Source organism: Salmo trutta, chromosome 3 (assembly GCF_901001165.1).
Source record: "Salmo trutta chromosome 3, fSalTru1.1, whole genome shotgun sequence".
Taxonomy (NCBI): Eukaryota; Metazoa; Chordata; class Actinopteri; order Salmoniformes; family Salmonidae; genus Salmo; species Salmo trutta.
The window spans coordinates 56,724,326-56,744,798 of NC_042959.1; the positions used below are offsets into that span (position 1 = coordinate 56,724,326).

General features: G+C 41.4%; 2 protein-coding genes and 1 long non-coding RNA gene across 4 annotated transcripts; 2 read left to right on the top strand and 1 right to left on the bottom strand.

Annotated features, from left to right (window-relative positions):
- Positions 1–5,506: 5,506 nt before the first annotated feature.
- LOC115180146 (membrane-spanning 4-domains subfamily A member 4A) lies at positions 5,507–9,250 on the top strand. The gene is made up of 7 exons (XM_029742033.1): positions 5,507–5,747; positions 6,281–6,522; positions 6,728–6,829; positions 7,184–7,240; positions 7,514–7,699; positions 8,182–8,319; positions 8,759–9,250. Exons 2-7 carry the CDS (start codon positions 6,322–6,324, stop codon positions 8,879–8,881), a joined length of 807 nt encoding a protein of 268 aa, XP_029597893.1. The 5' UTR covers positions 5,507–5,747; positions 6,281–6,321; the 3' UTR covers positions 8,882–9,250.
- On the bottom strand, positions 7,725–10,660 carry LOC115180157 (uncharacterized). The gene is made up of 2 exons (XR_003873040.1): positions 10,347–10,660; positions 7,725–8,368 (listed from the first exon to the last, which is right to left on the bottom strand). It is a non-coding gene; the product is annotated as an uncharacterized LOC115180157 (long non-coding RNA).
- Positions 10,661–13,492: 2,832 nt separating this feature from the next.
- Positions 13,493–19,640, top strand: LOC115180163 (nucleoside diphosphate-linked moiety X motif 17). Of its 2 annotated transcripts, none has more exons than XM_029742051.1 (8): positions 13,493–14,189; positions 17,228–17,344; positions 17,501–17,684; positions 17,816–17,841; positions 18,000–18,092; positions 18,266–18,364; positions 18,655–18,791; positions 19,030–19,640. In XM_029742051.1, exons 1-8 carry the CDS (start codon positions 14,115–14,117, stop codon positions 19,118–19,120), a joined length of 822 nt encoding a protein of 273 aa, XP_029597911.1. In that variant the 5' UTR covers positions 13,493–14,114; the 3' UTR covers positions 19,121–19,640. The 2 variants fall into 2 exon arrangements, with proteins under 2 accessions (XP_029597911.1, XP_029597907.1); XM_029742047.1 differs by having other exon boundaries at positions 13,497–14,189; positions 18,949–19,640.
- Positions 19,641–20,473: the final 833 nt, after the last annotated feature.

The following is a 20,473-nucleotide window of genomic DNA, read 5'->3' on the forward strand; positions in this document are numbered from 1 at the left end:
GACCTCAGAAAAAAGATTGTTGACCTCCACAAGTCTGGTTCATCCTTGGGAGAAATTTCCAAACGAATGAAGGTACCACGTTCATCTGTACAAACAATAGTACACAAGTATAAACACCATGGGACCCCGCAGCCATCATACCGTTCAGGAAGGAGACGCGTTCTGTCTCCTAGAGATAAATGTACTTTGGTGCGAGAAGTGCAAATCAATCCCAGAACAACAGCAAAGGACCTTGTGAAGATGCTGGAGGAAACGGGTACAAAAGTATCTATATCCACAGTAAAACGAGTCCTATATTGACATAACCTGAAAGGCCGCTCAGCAAGGAAGAAGCCACTGCTCCAAAACTGCCATAAAAAAGCCAGACTGCACATGGGGAAAAGATCATACTTTTAAAAACTTTTTTCATACTTTTTGGAGAAATGTCCTCTGGTCTGATGAAACAAAAATAGAACTGTTTGACCATAATGACAATTGTTATGTTTGGAGGAAAAGGGGGGACGCTTGCACGCCAAAGAACACCATCCCAACTGTGAAGCATGGGGATGGCAGCAACATGTTGTGGGGGTGTTTTGCTGCAGGAGGTACAGGTGCACTTCACAAAATAGATGGCATCATGAGGACGGAAAATTATGTGGATATATTGAAGCAACATCTCAAGACATTAGTCAGGAAGTTAAAGCTTGGTCGCAAATGGGTCTTCCAAATGGACAATGACCCCAAGCATACTTCCAAAGTTGTGGCAAAATGGCTTAAGGACAACAAAGTCAAGTTTTTGCAGTAGCCATCACAAAGCTCCGACCTCAATCCTATAGAAAATGTGTGGGCAGACCTGAAAAAGCGTGTGTGAGCAAGGAGGCCTACAAACCTGACTCAGTTACACCAGCTCTGTCAGGAGGAATGGGCCAAAATTCACCCAACTTATTGTGGGAAGCTTGTGGAAGGCTACCCAAAACAATTTAAAGGCAATGCTACCAAATACTAATTGAGTGTATGTAAACTTCTGACCCACTGGGAATGTGATGAAATAAATAAAAGCTGAAATAAATCTCTATCTACTATTATTCTGACATTTCACATTCTTCAAATAAAGTGGTGATCCTAACTGTCCTAATACAGAGATTTTTTACTAGGATTAAATGTCAGGAATTGTGAAAAACTGAGTTTAAATGTATTTAGCTAAGGTGTACAGTGAGGGAAAAAAGTATTTGATCCCCTGCTGATTTTGTACGTTTGCCCACTGACAAAGAAATGATCAGTCTATAATTTTAATGGTAGGTTTATTTGAACAGTGAGAGACAATAACAACAACAAAAATCCAGAAAAACACATGTCAAAAATGTTATAAAATGATTTGCATTTTAATGAGGGAAATAAGTATTTGACCCCTCTGCAAAACATGATTTAATACTTGGTGGCAAAACCCTTGTTGGCAATCACAGAGGTCAGATATTTCTTGTAGTTGGCCACCAGGTTTGCAAACATCTCAGGAGGGATTTTGTCCTACTCCTCTTTGCAGATCTTCTTCAAGTCATTATGGTTTCGAGGCTGACGTTTGGCAACTCGAACCTTCAGCTCCCTCCACAGATTTTCTATGGGATTAAGGTCTGGAGACTGGCTAGGCCTTAATGTGCTTCTTCTTGAGCCACTCCTTTGTTGCCTTGGCCGTGTGTTTTGGGTCATTGTCATGCTGGAATACCCATCCATGACCCATTTTCAATGCCCTGGCTGAGGGAAGGAGGTTCTCACCCAAGATTTGACGGTACATGGCCCCGCCATCGTCCCTTTGATGCGGTGAAGTTGTCCTGTCCCCTTAGCAGAAAAACACCCCCAAAGCATAATGTTTCCACCTCCATGTTTGACGTTGGGGATGGTGTTCTTGGGGTCATAGGCAGCATTTCTCCTCCTCCAAACACGGCGAGTTGAGTTGATGCCAAAGAGCTCCATTTTGGTCTCATCTGACCACAACACTTTCACCCAGTTGTCCTCTGAATCATTCAGATGTTCATTGGCAAACTTCAGACGGGCATGTATATGTGCTTTCTTGAGCAGGGGGACCTTGCGGGCGCTGCAGGATTTCAGTCCTTCACGGCGTAGTGTGTTACCAATTGTTTTCTTGGAGACTATGGTCCCAGCTGCCTTGAGATCATTGACAAGATCCTCCCGTGTAGTTCTGGGCTGATTCCTCACCATTCTCATGATCATTGCAACTCCACGATGTGAGATCTTGCATGGAGCCCCAGGCCAAGGGAGATTGACAGTTCTTTTGTGTTTCTTCCATTTGCGAATAATCGCACCAACTGTTGTCACCTTCTCACCAAGCTGCTTGGCGATGGTCTTGTAGCCCATTCCAGCCTTGTGTAGGTCTACAATCTTGTCCCTGACATCCTTGGAGAGCTCTTTGGTCTTGGCCATGGTAGAGAGTTTGGAATCTGATTGATTAATTCTGTGGATAGGTGTCTTTTATACAAGTAACAAACTGAGATTAGGAGCACTCCCTTTAAGAGTGTGCTCCTAATCTCAGCTCGTTACCTGTATAAAAGATACCTGGGAGTCAGAAATCTTTCTGATTGAGAGGGGGTCAAATACTTATTTCCCTCATAAATTGATTTGCATTTTAATAACATTTTTGACATGCGTTTTTCTGGATTTTTTTGTTATTCTGTCTCTCACTGTTCAAATAAACCTACCAATAAAATTATAGACTGATCATTTCTTTGTCAGTGGGCAAACGCACAAAATCAGCAGGGGATCAAATACTTTTTTCCCTCACTGTATGTAAACTTCCAACTTCAACTGTAGATTGAATGATGTCTTGTGCTGTAGTTAACAACTCTGTGGCCATGTTCGAGAGCATCAAAAACGACTACAGGTGACTACCTGACTGATCTACAAATCACATTGCATCATAAATAACAACTCATTATTTGTAGATCAGTCCGACACAATTTACCAATGATACTTTGCAGTTTTGATTTTCTCTAACACGGCCAATGGGTAGTGCCAGAGATACTGTAAATAATGATGAGATCGTCTTGTCTCTGCCCTAACAATGCGAGCCGTTCCAAAGGCGGAAAGGCAAGCAGTTTGTGGTTATCGCTGTATTCCCACATGGACAGATGTTGAATGGAGTGGACCCTCTCGCTTCACCTCTTCTTCTCTGGTAGTGCGAAAACAATGTCATATCTGAATTCCTCCATCGTTATGCACCTATGACAGGTTAATAATTGGTTACTTTTATCCGGGATCCTTGGGACGTCCCTACCCTAAACCATACTCTTAATTAACTAACCCTTATCTTAACCGTTGGGGCTCCCGAGTGGCGCAGTAGTATAAGGCACTGCATCTCAGTGCTAGAGGCATCACTTCAGACACCCTGGTTTGATTCCAGGCTATATCACAACCAGCTGTGATTGGGAGTCCAATAGGGCGGCGCACAATTGGCCCAACGTCGTCCGGGTTTGGCCGGTGTAGGCTGTCATTGTAAATAAGAATTTGTTCTTAACTGACTTGCCTAGTTAAATCAACAACAAAAAAATGGTAACAGAGTTGGGATGTCCCAAGGATACGATTTAGACTTTAGACTTACACAATTAACAGAACTTTGAGGAGGTAGGTGGGTTTTCTAGTAAATTACCTGGGGAATGTGACGGCAGGAAGCCTAGTGGTTATAGCGTTGGGCCAGTAACTGAAAGGTTGCTGGATTCAATCCCCGAGCTGACAAGGTAAAAATCTGTTGTTCTGAACAAGGCAGTTAACCCACTGTTCCCCGGTAGTGTCACGGCTGTTCAAAGGAGCGGACCAAGGTGCAGCGTGTTTGTAGTTCCACATTTTTATTTATTTGTGAAACGTAATGCAATACACTAAATATACCAAAACAACAAACCGTGACGCAGAGAGAAACAAACACTACTCAAAAGATAATAACCCACAAAACAGGAAGAGAAAAAACCCTACTTAAATATGATCTCCAATCAGAGGCAACGAGGATCAGCTGCCTCCAACTAGAACTTAAACATAGAAATAGAAAACCCCCAAAACACCCCCTGTCACGCCCTGACCTACTCTACTATAGAAAATGACATCTTACTAGAGTCAGAACGTGACAGGTAGGCTGTCATTGTAAATAAGAATTTGTTCTTAACTGACTTGCCTAGTTAAATGAGTAAAATAAATAAATAAATGGTGACAGAGTTGGGATATCCCAAGGATACGATTTAGACAAACAATTAGGTTAAATCATATTTTTTTTTTATTCAATGGGGATATTGACAAAGCCAGTACATGAAGATAGGCAGAAACTGCGAAATCACGCTTGTAGGCGATGACATGGCGATGTTGGGTAGCTAATGCCGCATTCAAAACAACTGGTTACTCAGAAAAATACGATATAAAATCATGATGTCAGTGATTTTATGGTCGGAAAGTCGCAGCTCCTGAAAGAGGCCTGAGTTTCCGAGTTGTATGACCGTTCAAATTTTTGTTTTGTTTTTCGAGTTCCCAGTTATTTTGAATGCATTGAAGTCAGAAATTTGGATAACGCCCCATAATTCAATTTGCGATGATTGTACATCCGCTAAGAACAATATGGAGACAACATACAAGTGTAAGTAAAAACAAATGTAAATAAGTTAGAAATTGTGCTACTAATGCACAAACACATCACGTAAAAGTCATTGTTTTTGTTTGGTTAGCTTTAGGAAATTGTAGAATAAAACATTTTCCTTCTTCGGAAGTAGCTAGGCGGGCTAACGTTAGTTAGCTAATTAATTTGTTAGCTATCATACAGTAGGCAAATATATTTAAGCAATAAGGCATGAGGGATATGGCCAATATACCACGGCTAAGGGCTGTTCTTATGTATGACGCATCGCGGAGTGCCTGGACACAGCCCTTAGCTGTGGTATATTGGCCATATACCACAAACCCCAGAGGTGCCTTATTGCTATTACAAACTGGTTACCAACATAACTAGAGCAGTACAAAATAAATGTTTTGTCATACCAGTGGTATACAGTCTGATATACAACAGCTGTCATCCAATCAGCATGCAGGGCTCGTACCACCCAGTTTATAATAATAATTACATAGTTAATATAAGTAGACATGCAATCATAATTGACTGCAGTGCCCACAAACTACCAGTGGCTGAAAATACAACCGTCGCGGGACGAACGAGTAACGAATTTCCGGGCAAGGGCGGTCCATTTAAAATGAATTATTCCTCCCTCACCCCTTGCCCTGCAAGTGTAAACTCGTCAGACGTCATGAAACGTTATCAGAAGTGTCGATTTAATTTGAGGGCTGAGGGGAGAGGGTGTGTTTGTTTAGTGTTTGGAATGCAGCCTGGTCTGTTTAGCAAGCGTTCCCAGAAGTCTCGCGATGTTGCGTCTCTGAGTTTATAAACTGTGATATTGGTGCTTTCAGGACAACTGGGAACTCGGAAAAAACTAAGTCAAATCATGTCAGTGATCTTCAGGTCGGAAAGTTGCAGCTCTAGAAAGATGCTCCAGCTTCCGACTTTGAATTCCGATGACAGTTCAAAAGTGTTCTCCCCGAAGTCCCAGTTGTCATGAACGGACTGAAGTCGGATATTCCCGAGTTCCCAATTGTTATGAATGCGTTATAAATGAAAATAGCAGACGCAACAGGGATCTGTAAACGTTGAAGAAGTATCCTAGATTATATCCTTGTATTTCCGTGTTTGTACATTAGCTGTTCCCGCACCTGGAAAAAGTGGAGAAGTGGTAAATTGTCCGATTTGAATTGTTACAAATGTTGTCTAAATTAATGTTTGTTAGGCGATTTGTGTTAACAGCAGTAGGCCTAATAGATGTAATCATTTGCAAGCTTCCATAGTTTTACTTTCAATTTCCATTGAAATACAAAACACAGATTTACAAGGGCAACTCAAATGTGGCTTGAAAAAAGGCGAACATATATTGGAATCATTGAATGTTGTCAATATTGTATTGATTTGTTTAACCTTTCAATGATGTTAGTCTAACTGAGATCAAATCTACTTTGCGGGACATAAGAAAGGCTCATTTTGTGCTAGTTACCGTTGTTTTTGGTCATTTGAAATACACCTACATTTTACTCTTCAAACCTCAATTTTGTTTTCTAAATTCTAAAAGGATAATGTTGAAATTGGATTTCTAAACCAAGGACAACCTAAAGAAGACTTAGGCTATCTGTAATGCCATAATAAACACTAACACAATGTCTGCAGCTGTATTAAAGTATCAAGCTTTCAGTGTGTAATTAGTTTTCTTCTCAGGTGTTTGTTGTCGTCAACCACCCAAATAAAGATCATCAACCATGTCCACCTCTATCACAACTGCAAATGGAGTTGTGGTAGTGACACAAGTGTTCCCCATGGTGGAGAGTGGCAAGGCTTCAGTGCCACTTCTGAATGTCACTCCCCAAATCCAGAGTGCGCTCCCCGCTGTGCCACTGCCTACCACTAAAGTGTCAGAGATGACAAGGGTGTTCCTGCAGGTTCAGCCACAATCTCTTGGGGTGAGAAGATAATATTACTGTCCTTTGTTTTTAGTGCTCATTCCATCCATTTGCCATTGGATTCAATCATCGGCTGTGATATTGTAGAGATCTATATTTAACATCCTTTGAGGGCAATTCGATTTAGAAGGCTAAACTGTTAACCACTATTAGTTACCATTTCCACTATTGTTACTTAATGTTCCCCGAATTACTGTTGTCTCAGATTGTGCAGATCGTCCTTGGATTGGTGTGCATGGTGGTGAGCCTGTCTGCTCTTCTTTCCCCTATCCTGTATGACCAGTTCCCACTCTTCATGGGAGTTGCTGTAAGTTCTGGGTCCCAAGGGGGCAAGTAATATCCAACAGACTTAATGCTACACGGACACATGCAATTTTAGAGATGTTTTCTCAGAGTGAATCTGGCATCATCTATCTTACAGTAGTCCTATTGTAACCTAGAAAAGTAGGTGAACAAGCAGGATAACTGTCTTCAGGTCAGCATTCATGACCAAAGGGCATCCCACACCCACAGGAGACAGCAGAACTTGTGTTTATCTATAAAGTGTAGGCCTCTACAGTAGATGACATTGGATGTGGCAGTTGATTGGACAGCATCACCTTAGCGTCATATGTCAATGGTCTAAAGTGTCTTTCTCTCCTGTGTTGCTCACTCTCTCCAGTTTGTCCTCTCTGGATCTCTCACTGTGGCTGCCCGGAAAGGAACACGTTTGAGTCTGGTAAGTCATTCACTGTGATTGTGGTTAATAGCAGTGTGCACTTCAAGTTTACTTTATTAGATTTATAAGTTGAGATGTATATTAGAAATTCAATATTTTCTAAAGGAAGTAAAACAGGAGATATTTTTGTAGACCAAAACTCACAAACCAAAAATCAAACCAATTGGAACTGTTAATGGATTTCCTATGTCCATATATTTTAAACAAAACAAACTAACATTGTCACGCAATGGTTGTTCAGTTTCCCCTCCTCTCCATTTCCCACCCTGTCAGATTAAAGGGACTCTGGCTGTGAATGTTGTCAGTGTTCTTGTGGCTCTGGCTGGGGTTGCCTATATTTGCATGCTGCTGACTGTAAAACATGAAGATGGTTTCTGCACCGAAACTGACGACAACTATACTTCCAATTCCAACCAGAACAGGATAAAGGAATGCACAGGCATGGTTAGGAAAATATATGTAAGTATTTATGGAAGTGACCTGGTTCATGTAATTTTGCTGTATTTATTTCTTATACGAACTTCAGAGAACTCAGTAACCTTCCAAACACATGAGGTTGGTGGCACCTTAATTGGGGAGGACGGCTCGTAGTAATGGCTGGAGCAGAATAAGTGGAATGGTATCAAATACTACATCACACACATTGTTTCTATGCGTTTTATGCCATTCCATTTGCACTGTTCTGGAAATGATTATGATCCATTCTCCCCTCAACATCCTCCTGTGCTTCCAAACAGTCCGTTTATTAAAGGTTGGAAGGAGCTAGAGAAATACATCTTTGCAGGCTTATTAAATGTTTTATATATTTACGAGATACAGTTGATATTGTTTTACCAGGATGAGAAACCTGAACAAAACTTGTAAATCCTTCTGAAGTTACAATGCAAATCATTAGCCCAACCATTGACACATATTCCTCTTGTTTTACCCGTGTGCATCAGACAGTCTTGAATGGGGTAAAGGGCCTACTGCTGGTCCTGACGGTGATGGAGCTCTCTATGGCTCTCACTGTCTGCGTCTTCTCTGGGAAAGCCCTTCACCTCCGTGGGTACTACAGCCTGAGCCGTGGCCGGGGGATGGTAAGCTTGAGAACGCTGCAGTCATCGCTTACATCAACAAGCTAACAGTCTGTTGAACAGGCAGAGTGCAGCAGCTGTACATTAAAAAAAATACAGTCTTACAGTAGCTCAAACCTGTAATGCTGTGGGGCATGAACCATTTTGCCTCTTTAACAGAACATTGCTACAATCCCTAACTTTCCCATAACACTTGTTGCTTCTTGACTCCCCCTCTTGTAAACTCCTAGGTATCAGCAATAACTGAATGGATTCACCTAGTCCTCTGGTAGTCTATGTGGAGTTTACACCATATTGCTTAGACACACCAATCCAGTCCTTTCAAATCCCCAGAATCGTGAAGGGTATATGGGTTATGTTGAATGGCCAGCTTGAGATGATGCCAGTCTGTGCTAGTTCCTCACTTCATCTTCCTTCTCCTGCACCTTGTCATTGCGTCTAGGTGGTGGTAGAGACTGGTACTGACCCCACCGGAGCCAGCCAGGCCTCCCTTAGCGACAGTGACGTGGCCTTACTGGGCAGTGTTGAAGACTCTGACACCCCGGCTCCACCATACTCTCCTTGAGGCATAACCATGCCATACACCTCACCCTACTTCTTACAACACATATTGCATTGTAGTATACCCAATGTACTCATGTGTTTCTCTTGTTTGAATTCGTTATTTCACAATTGCTTACCTAAACTGTGCATGAAGATTATCATTAGGAAGTGTGACACCATTGCGAATGTGTCCGATTGTTTTGTCATCAACGTGAACAGTCGTGTCCTGGTGATGGTTCTGTCCTGATGAATGTATTGCTCTGTAGTGCTTCCTAATATATCAAGTAGGACTGTTATTCTCTTTGCTATTTCATATTACTGTAGAGTTAATATCTTGATTTCTGACAGTGTATCATTCTTTCATTCAATAAATGGAATATTTCCTCTTCAAGTGTTATAGTGTCTACATTGGTAGAAGTTTACACAGATCACTGTAACCTTATTTCCATCTGGTTCCAACTGTTTAATGCTTTTCTGGAGGTGAAATGCCAACCTGACATCACATGCACTTAAATCACCCATTCATCTTTTGCATTATTGATTTGAAGTGCAACTGAGAATGCATGTTGTTGAGTGGCGCTCTACTAAAAGCCGGGGCTCTGTAGGCTAAATATAATTCATGACATGAGGGCAATTTCATCCATCCCTGATTTAATAGCCTCACCCCCAACAGATCAGTAGGAGGAATCGACTAGTGGTCTTGCATTGAGCGAGTTTGTTTTGCATGGCCCGGTGCCCTGGTGGATGGAGATTTGTCTTTAGGACCAATGGAATGGTTGAAAATGAGCAACCCCCGCTCACCTGGGGGACCGGGCCACACAAAACAAATTTGCCCATTGTTTCTCCAGTGATGTGCAGAAAAGGTAGGCAGTGCATTCTACAAACCACTACCCTTCGCTGGGTGTGTTACTGGAAGAAGAAAAACTGCTTATCCCATGAATTTTAACAGAAGGCAAAGGTAAGTGATCTGAAATTGTATTATTATTAAAAAATATTGCTTGAGAGTATATCAATATAGCAGCACATTACTACATTAGAGATGATTTTTGTTTTCCTTATGAGTAACTAACTAATACAAAGACAAATCAAATGACTGTGCTTGCTGAATCGGTAACATTCACAATCACACCCTTTGAAGTATCCTGTAACGACTATGAAGGAGAAAAATGAAACATTGTATTTGGCCCATACAAATGCATTGAATAACAAATTCACTACATGGAACAACAGATAGTCCCCCAAAAAAATCAAAAGGAAGTTTGTTCTTAACTGTCTGTCCTATATCTGAGAGCTGTAACAAATATCAGGAACATTTATTTGTATTATTATTTGTACATGTATTTAGCTCCTTATTTTTGGCACTAAACAGTGTTTTATTATGCTTACATAATGTTTTAAAACTGCTACTGGCAACCTTCAGACTAGTCTTGTGAGGCCTGTGGGTATCCTAAAGCAAAATAACACATGTACGCGTTTGTGAGTCTCACCTTTCCACAGAGGGGTCATATTAGTGTGTAGCCCGAACAGTTCGGACACTACAGACAGAAGTTGTCAGATCGGCAGTAAGATTATGGGGGTCATAGAACAAAACGGAGAATATCATCGTGAGAGTCTTATCTTTCCATAGAGGGGTCATACATTTTTTTTTTAATCGGACGCTACAGACGATTTTGTGAGAAGACCGATTTTCGGGATGTCTCATGATCTGACAAACACTTCCCTAGCTAGCTCTGTCACTTTTCATCGCAGATGCGGAAGTGCGACATAGGCGGATATGGTAGATTGAGAAACATTACGCTAAAACCGTGCTGTTTACATGATGAATGTATAATTTTTATTTAACCTTTATTTAACAAGGCAAGTCCGTTATGAACTAATTATTATTTACAATGACGGCCTACCCCTGCCAAACCCGGACGGCGCTGTGCCAATTACGGCCGGATGTGATACAGCCTGGATTCGAACCAGGGACTGTAGTGACACCTCTTGCACTGAGATGCAGTGCCTTAGACCGCTGCGCCTCTCGGGAGCTAAAACATAAATAAAATAAAAGCCATCTCATTCTCCAATACATTAGATCTTACATAGATATACCTTACATTATTGGTATCAGTAGATTTTAACTGTTTAGTTGTGTTTTTCAAAATTGTTATTTTAGGCAGTTTTATTTTTACTGAAGCATCTTCAAAATAATATTGGTCTTTGACACCACCTACTGGGTCAATACTACACTGAATGGGGCGGCACATGGGTGCAACCACAGTCATAGAGGAAGAGGCGAAGCTAGAGGTTTCACTCTCGCCAAAATCTGTCCAAAATAAGGCCAACGCGTTTCTATTGGTTAATTTTTGACATAAACTTGTCGCCTGCCTTCCTGCCTTTGGGACAACAACTCCCATTGTTAGGGCGGAGACATGAGCATCTCGTCATTATATACAGATCTCTGCCACAGTGCCACGTGTTTGGTAGATGGGGAGCTCAGTGTCAGAAAGTTATGAGGTAGATAATGCTACCCCCCCAGGGAAGTGTGATTCGTTTTTTGTTGTTCTCCATTATAATTGATTATGTATTCTCTCAGGGAGAACAGATATTGGGAGGTCTTTGTTTGCGGGTGACAGGGCACTGTGAAAGAGAGGGAGAAATATTCCCCATAAAGTCAGGAGAGTTCAAGAAGGATCAGAGAAGTTGAACAGTAGTCCCACAGGTGGCGCTTCAAGTTCTCAGTTGAGAAAACCAGAGGTGTGGACTTGAGTTACATGACTTGGACTCGAGTCAGACTCGATTCACAAATATGTTGACTTGCAACTCGACTTTGACTTTAACACCAATGACTCGTGACTTAACTTGGACTTGAGCCTTTTGACTCAAACTGACTTGATACCCTCCCCAAGCCCAAATATTAAAAATGATGCTATTAAAAAAACTGTGCGGCGCATCAACTCTTCATTTAACGGATAACAATTTGAATCGGACAGCAGCCAATCAAATTGTGCCAGCTGAGAAAAAGTTGTGCGTGGCAGTGCAGAGGAACATCGGTGGGTGAATTCAGACGAAGCCCTTGGAAAGATGATACCCAAAATTATTATGTTCGGATATAAAGACTACGCTGTAGTCAACAAAAAACAGATTGCAACTTGCAAAACATGCAGGAAGAAAATTATAGACGGAGGCGCAACAACTTCCAACTTTGTTCGATATTTGAAGCTGCACAAAGAACGGTAAGTCGTGGCGAATATAGCCGACAGCTATATATAACTTAACGTAAAATAAATCAATGAGCCTCCACACAGTCAGTCAGTGCGGGAACATGATCATTGCACCCAAGATTGACCTACAACTGGCTAGGCAGTTGGTGGCCTAAATCCTGTCTGATGTTACTGCTGTTCCTAAAACCATTGACATATGTTAGCCTACTGTAACCACACACAGAGAGAGAGAGAGAGTGTGTGTGTGTGTGTGTGCGCGCGTGTGTTAAGGTTGGGCGATTGTGTACAAGATTACATCGCCCGATTGCGCCCCATAGCGATCCTCGATAGTCGATCGAAATACATGGCTACCCATGTATTTCCATTGAAATAAAGTTTATTTGGAAAGTAATAAATATATATATTTTTAAAAGCATTCATGATTTGCGTAAATGTAATATACTAACTATTACTCTTGTTAAAAGTATGAAATGGTATTACATTTGGTGAAGAGCACATTATGACTTGTTTAGGACTCGAAACTCAAAGTTTAGGACTTGAGACTTGACTCGGACTTGCCTGTCTTGACTTGGGACTTAAGTGCTAAGACTTGAGACTTGTAACTTGTAAAACAATGACTTGGGGGGATAGAATGGCATTCAAAACAAATGACAGGAGTTGTGGAATAGGGAGGGAAAGGGAAGACTCCTGTGTAAGATCCAGGAAAATGTGAGGGCAGGGAGGTCCTCAGGTCGAGAGAGAAGGGAGGAATGTGGAATCACAAGGCTCTGGGACACACAAAGCTCAACAGTACAAAACATCTGACTGGGTGTGATCACTGTCAGAAGATGAAGACAGTGGAAAACGTGTTATTTCAGTGCCAGCACAATGGGAGGGATTGTTATCAGATTTAAGGGCAAATATATAATATATGCCATTTAGCAGATGCTTTTATCTAAAGCAACTTTGTCATTCGTGCATACATTTTATGTATGGGTGGTCCAGGGAATCAAACCCACTACCATGGCATTACAAGCACCATGCTTTACCAACTGAGCTAAAATGGTATAGAAGGGTCAAGCTTAAGTTAATAGCTGAGAAAATCTTCAGGGGATGTAGTATTTAATTATGTTAGTTTCCTTAAAGGAAAACTACACCCAAAACCTATCTTTCGGTATAGGTTTCATTTGTATTTTTTTGTTGTTGACATTGTCAGCATTCTTTCAAAATACAGAAATACAGAAGGTATGATGCATTTTGCATCACATGATGCTGTCTTTTCCATCATATGATTCATAATGCATCATATCAGCTGTATTTCTGTATTGTGAAAGTTATACTGTCTTTAAAACCGTATTGATGACATGCAACACATTTTGATATCAACAATGGACTAAGGAAAAAAAAAAAAAAAAAAATATATATATATATATATATATATATATGTTTTTTGGGTGGAATTTTCAGGAGATGAGAATAGTGGGTAGGATTTAGAGTTTTTAGACTTTCCTTTTCTCTGGTCCACACTCCAGTCCAGTTTGTTGCGGTAAAGAACATTAAAGTTGGTTGCGAACCGCCATATATAAACCGAAGAAGAAGAAGAGCCACATGTGATTTCAATGTAGCCAATGAAAGTAGGTAGCTAGCTACGTGTACATTTGTGTTTATATTCCTTGGACATGACAGCCAGCCATAGAAGCTAAGAAGATCAGTGGGCAGGAAACGATTTTTTTGAATGAACCGTCCACCTAGCTAACAAGGCAGGAGCCCACTGGATAGATAGTTAGCTAATACAGCTTGGGAATTGATCAGATTAACGGCTAGCTATAGAGTTAACTTGGTTGTCAATACTTCAGTGGGGTGTCAATTGCGCTACTCATTTAAACAAATGTGGAATGTGGAAATATTAGCTAGCTAGCTAACGTGCATTGCCATTATTCTATTGCTATCAGAAATCGGATTTGTTATCGCTCGCAGGATTATTTTACAAATTGTTTTGTAAATCAGGCTAGCCAACTGTCACCTGCATTAAACTACTGTATCGATCAATAAGGAGAATAATTGACAACCATGGAAAAAGTCACGAAAATACTGGTTCATCTGTCGAAGAATAATGTCGCACCGCAATGTGCCCGTTTTGTACAGGTCAGTTGTGCATGTGCTATGTTTTTGCTTTGTTGTCACTTCAACACTAGCCAAATGCCAATGTCACGTGGAATTTATGAAAACGAGGTGCAATGGCAGTGTTTGGTTTTACTGTAGTACCATTTTAAAGGGGTAGGTCACCCAAATTACATAAGGTTAAATACAAAAATAAAACAATAATACTGTACATATACACTACATGACCAAAAGTATGTGGACAACTTCACGTCAAAAATCTAATTGCAAAATCATGGGCATTACTATGGAGTTTGTGCCCCCCCTCTGCTCCACTGCAATAACAGCCTCCATTCTTCTAGGAAGGCTTTCCACTAGCTGTTAGAACATTGCTGCAGGGACTTGCTTCCATTCAGCCACGAGCATTAGTGAGGTGATGTTGGGCTCGCAGTCGGCGTTCCAATTCATCCCAAAGCTGTTCGATGGGGTTTAGGTCAGGGCTCTGCTGGCCAGTCAAGTTCTTCCACACCGATCTCAACAAACTATTTCTGTATGGACCTCCCTTTATACACGGGGGCATTGTCATGCTGAAACAGGAAAGGGCCTTCCCCAAACTGTTGCCACAAAGTTGGAAGCACAGAATCATCTGGAATGTCATTGTATGCTGTAGCGTTAAGATTTCTCTTCACTGGAACTAAGGGGCCTAGCCCAAGAAAAACAGCCCCAGACCATTATTCATCCTCCAAACTTTATAGTTGGCACTATGCTTTAGGGCAGGTAGCGTTCTTCTGGCATCCGCCAAACCCAGATTCGTCTGTCGGACTGCCAGATGGTGAAGTGTGATTCATCACTCCAGAAAATGGATTTCCACAGCTCCCGAGTCAAATGGTGGCAAGCTTTACACCACTCCAGCTGACGCTTGATGATTTTAGGCTTATGTGGCTTTCCATGGCTGCTCGGCCATGGAAACCCATTTCATGAAGTTCCCGGCAAACAGTTCTGACTTTGCTTCCAGAGGCAGTTTGGTACGCGGTAGTGAGTGTTGCAACTTAGGACAGGTGATTTTTTTACGCACTACGTGCTTCAGCACTCGGCAGTCCTGTTCTATGAGCTTGTGTGGCCTACCACTTCGCAGCTGAGCCGTTGTTGCTCCTAGACGTTTCCACTTCACAATAACAGCACTTACAATGGCAAGACAAAGTATGTGAACCTTTTGGAAATACCTGGATTTCTGCATAAATTGGTCATAAAATTTGATCTGATCTTCATCTAGGTCACAACAATAGACAGTCTGCTTAAACTAATAACACACAAACAATTATACATTTTCATGTCTTTATTGAACACAGTGTGAACACTCACAGTGCAGGGTGAAAAAAGTATGTGAACCCTTGGATTTAATAACTGGTTGACCCTCAAAGGTTTTCTGTACTTGCGGATCAGACCTGCACAACGGTCAGGAGGAATTTTGGACCATTCCTTTTTACAAAACTGTTTTAGTTAAGCAATATTCTTGGGATGTCTGGTGTGAACTGCTCTCTTGAGGTCATGCTACAGTATCTCAATCGGGTTGAGGTCAGGACTCTGACTGGGCCACTCCAGAAGGCATATTTTTTTCTGTTGAAGCCATTCTGTTGATTTACTTCTGTGTTTTGGGTCATTGTCCTGTTGCATCACCCGACTTCTGTTGAGCTTCAATTGGCAGACAGCCTAAAATTCTCCTGCAAAATGTCTTGATAAGCTTTGAATTCATTTTTCCGTCGATGATGGCAAGCTGTCCAGGCACTGAGGCAACAAAGCAGCAAAGCAGCCCCAAACCGTGATGCTCCCTCCACCATACTTTTTGGTGGAGGGTTTTGATGTTGGTGTGCTGTGCCTTTTTTTCTCCACACATAGTGTTGTGTGTTCCTTCCAAATAATGCAACTGTAGTTTCATCTGTCCACAGAATATTTTGCCAGTTGCACTTTTGCAAACTTCAGACTTGCAGCAATGTTTTTTGGGACAGCAGTGGCTTCTTCTGTGGTGTCCTCCCATGAACACCGTTCTTGTTTAGTGTTTTACGTATCTTAGACTTGTCAGAGATGTTAGCATGTTCCAGAGATTTCTGTAAGTCTTCAGCTGACACTAGGATTCTTCTTAAACCTCATTGAGCATTCTGCGCTGTGCTTTTGCAGTCATCTTTGCAGGATGGCCACTCCTTGGGAAATTAGCAACAGTGCTGAACTTTCTCAATTTATAGACAGTTTGTCTTACCGTGGACTGATGAACATCAAGGCTTTTAGAGATACTTTTGTAACCCTTTCCAGCTTTATGCAAGTCAACAATTCTTAATCGTAGGTTTTCTAACATCTCTTTTGTTCAAGGCATGGTTCACATCAGGCAATGCTTCTTGTGAATAGCAGCGCTAAGGCAGCTCTAACCAACATCTCCAATCTTGTCTCATTGATGACTCCAGTTAGCTTTTGGAGAAGTCATTAGCCCAGGGGTTCACATACTTTTTCCAACCTACACTGAATGTTTAAATGATGGATTCAATATAGACAAGAAATCCAGGTAATTCCAAAGGGTTCACATACTTTTTCTTGCCACTGTAGAGTTGCCCGGGGCAGCTCTAGCAGGGCAGAAATTTGACGAACTGAGTTGTGGAAAGGTGGCGTCATATGACGGTGCCTTACTGAGCTCTTCAGTAAGGCCATTCTACTGACAATGTTTATCTATGGAGATTAAATGACTGTGTGCTCGATTTTATACACCTGTCAGCAACAAGTGCGGCTGAAATAGCCGGATTCACTAATTTGAAGGGGCGTCCACATACTTTTGTATATATAGTGTATATTTCCTTAATCTATGGGCCAAAGATTGCCATCCATAATCAGGATTTGTATATTGATAACCAAAAAACAATGACTGAATGGATCCATACCAGTCCCATTACTTTCCCCTCCAAAATACATTGAAATCAAGTAATTTAGATAAATGGTTAGCCTTTATTCTTGTAGTTGCCAATTCTTCAAAGGTTGTTATATGAGGTGAATTATGTAACAGTTAAAAAACTTTTTTTTACCACTTAATTTTCTGTTAGAGCATAACAGGTCATTTTACAGAGACTCTTGATGATGAGGTGGAGGTGAAGTGTTCTTTGGAGAACAATCGCTTTATACTGTGTGACTGCGAGAAAGGGAGAGGAATTCCTCTAAAGGTAATGGCTCAACGGAATACATTCAATTTAATAAAATAATAGGTTTAATTGTTTTATCAGTTGTGGCCACATCCCATATAAATAATTGTTGGTTGACTGAAAAAAGTGTAATGGAAAATGTTAGAGTTTATTTGGTTGATATTTGTTTTTTCTCAGAGGGCAACCTTTTGCCCCTTCAAGTATCTGTCTGTCGCAGAGGCAGCTGCAATCCCATTGGATGTTCAGAGCCGCGGAGTGGACGTGGGGGTTGCTATTCTTCTGCAGTCAGCCAATCAGAAGGTGTTGTTAACTCGACGGGCGTCCAGTCTCCGCATTTTCCCCAATGTGTGGGTTCCACCAGGTATGGCATCATTCTGCGGAAGTAACCTTTCAAAATGAAATAGCATTCCATAGGATGACACTTTGGGTAACCCAATTAACCTTAGTGTTGTTTCCTGATATTGGAAGGGTGATTTGCTTTCTTTTTTTCAGGTGGCCATGTGGAACTGGATGAGAGGGTAACGTTTCTAGTTGCTATTAAACAGTGGAAGATAAAATTGATTATTCCCCATAAGTGTCTTTGCCTGTGGTTTCAACACCCTCATGGTCTCTGGGGTCAATTCCCTTCAATCAAGCTTGGTGTGTGTGTTTGCCTCATATCTCTCTTATTTGTCAGCTGCTGGACGCAGGGCTGAGGGAGCTGAGGGAGGAGACAGGACTGAAGCTGGACCCTGGAGACGTCTCAGCTCAGCTGCTGGGGCTCTGGGAGGTGGGAAATCACTGCCTCTACACATCACATTTCTAGGTCCAGGGAATAGTTTGTTAAATAATAATAATATGTAAATGCTTAGAAAAAATCTACTGGCCACAATTCCACAGACATTTGATACATTCTGATTTGTCTGACAGTCCTGTTTGCTCATGTTCTGTTTCTCTTCACAGTCAGTTTTCCCACCCATGCTGAGCAGAGGGATGCCACAGAGGCACCATGTGGTCACTTACATGCTCCTAAACACCTCCCTCACACACCAGCAGCTCCAAGTATCTGCCTGACTGTCCTGTATCTGTCTGTCTGTCTGCCTGCCCTGTATCTGCCTGCCTGCCTGCCTGTCTGCCTGCCTGCCTGTCTGCCTGTCTGTCTGTCTGTCTGTCTGTCTGTCTGTCTGTCTGTCTGTCTGTCTGTCCGTCCTGTATCTGTCTGTCTGCCTGACTGTCCTGTATCTGTCTGTCTGTCTGTCTGTCCATATTCCTGCCTGGTGTTATCATTAAAGGCACACAAAGCCAAATCAAAGAGAAGGCCTCTGACTCAATAAAGACTATCTTTGTTCTAGGCCTCTCTGCACCCCGAGCCTGCTGAGGTCAGTGGCTGTCTGTGGGTGGACGCCTCGCTGGTCAAGGCCATTGTGTCCGCCGTGGACGGAGAGGAGGGTTCTGTGACACCGTTGGAGGGCCTGGCTCCAACCATAAGGTACATCACATCCACAAAGTAATGCACTCAAAACATAAACATAAAAATGTATTTGTGAAAAAAGGTTTTACTGGGCTAATTTCCTCTGACATTAATTCTTTCATTGGGTTCCTCTTAACAATGTTGGCATTTTGTTTCTGTGGTGTTGGTTCTGCAGTGTATCGGAGGTCTCTCCGGAAGGTGGGCTCAGTGAGTCAATTTTGCCATTGTCTGTTTTGTGTAACCGGGCCCCAAATAGCGGAGAGGATGTGGAGCGGGTCAGCACTGGTACCAAATACGCCCTGGAGCTCTGGCTTAAGAACCTGGAGGGACAGGGGACCCGATGTTAACTGTCTTCACTAAACCTGGACGTCTAGCCCTGTGATGAAGTGACTTCCTGGAGGATGACATCACTTCCTGGAGTTTGCCTTAACCGGTGAAGGTCACCTAAAGTGAACTATCATCTTTCAAAAAATCTTGTACGTATTAACCAATAATGAACTTTGGGTGAACTATCCCTTTAATATCTACAGCAACACCTACAAGTCTTATATGGCTGTTTGAGGGCTTTGCATGAGCTATCAATGTTGTGCGTAAGAACAGTTTTTATTGCAAGGGTGTTGTTGTTAGTGATGAAATGTCATGAACAAAGTGGATTTATACTGCAGATGCTTTTATGATCATTATATTCCATTTGCGCCTTCAAGCCACAAGATGGCAATGCATAGCCTACACAGTGATTTCACATTTGGAAACAAGCGCAAAACAATCAGAATTCTGATTTAAGTTTACATAATTATCTTGACTTGTAAATAATAATGTGTTCTTAACTGACTCGCCTGGTTAAATAAAAATGTATACAAATATTTACATTTTTCTAAATGTAATTATTTTCCTCAACCAGCATATTTACTTTTTTTTTACTATACTCAGACAGAAGTTAGGTCTCAAGTTAGTTAGGCTAGGTCTTCATTGTAAAGATAAACACATAAATATGGTATTGTACTTTCAACTGAAGATATCCAATATTTATTGTTTGATGTGATTCAATAATAATCATTTAAAGACTACATTTTTATATGTCATAAGTGGAAGGTGTGTGTCATATAACGAAACCTCTTTTCACCCACACCCAGATTAATATACTGTACATTATGGCAACCTCACCCATGGATAAGCTACTGGGAAATATGCTTACTTTGTTCTTTGGCTGCATTTAGACATGCAGCCCAATTCTGATCTTTTTCCCACCAATTGGTCTTTGACCAATCACATCAGATATTTTTCAGAGCTGATTGTTCCAAAGACCAATTAGTGGAAAAAATAATAATCAAAATTGGGCTGCCTTTGTAAAGCAGCCTTGGTGTGTCAGCTGTGTATGTAGGATTTAACAGCTACTGTTACGGCGTTGCAGTCTCATGGTTGATCTGAAGCAACGTGTGACATTTGAACGCAAATCGGCCAATTTCTACAGTAACTAATTAAGTAAGTGACTACAATTGGTGCGTTAAATTAGGGACACAATGCACATCAACTCAGAATCCACAGTAAAAAAATTGGAAGGGTGTTTGTTTTCTCTAATTCATCATAAGTCATTACATTTTAATGTCACTAGGAATAACATTCAGATGGAAAGAGTTGGGAGTATAATCTTCATCAGATCCTGAACTATCCCATTATCCCGAACTGTCCTGGCTTTTACC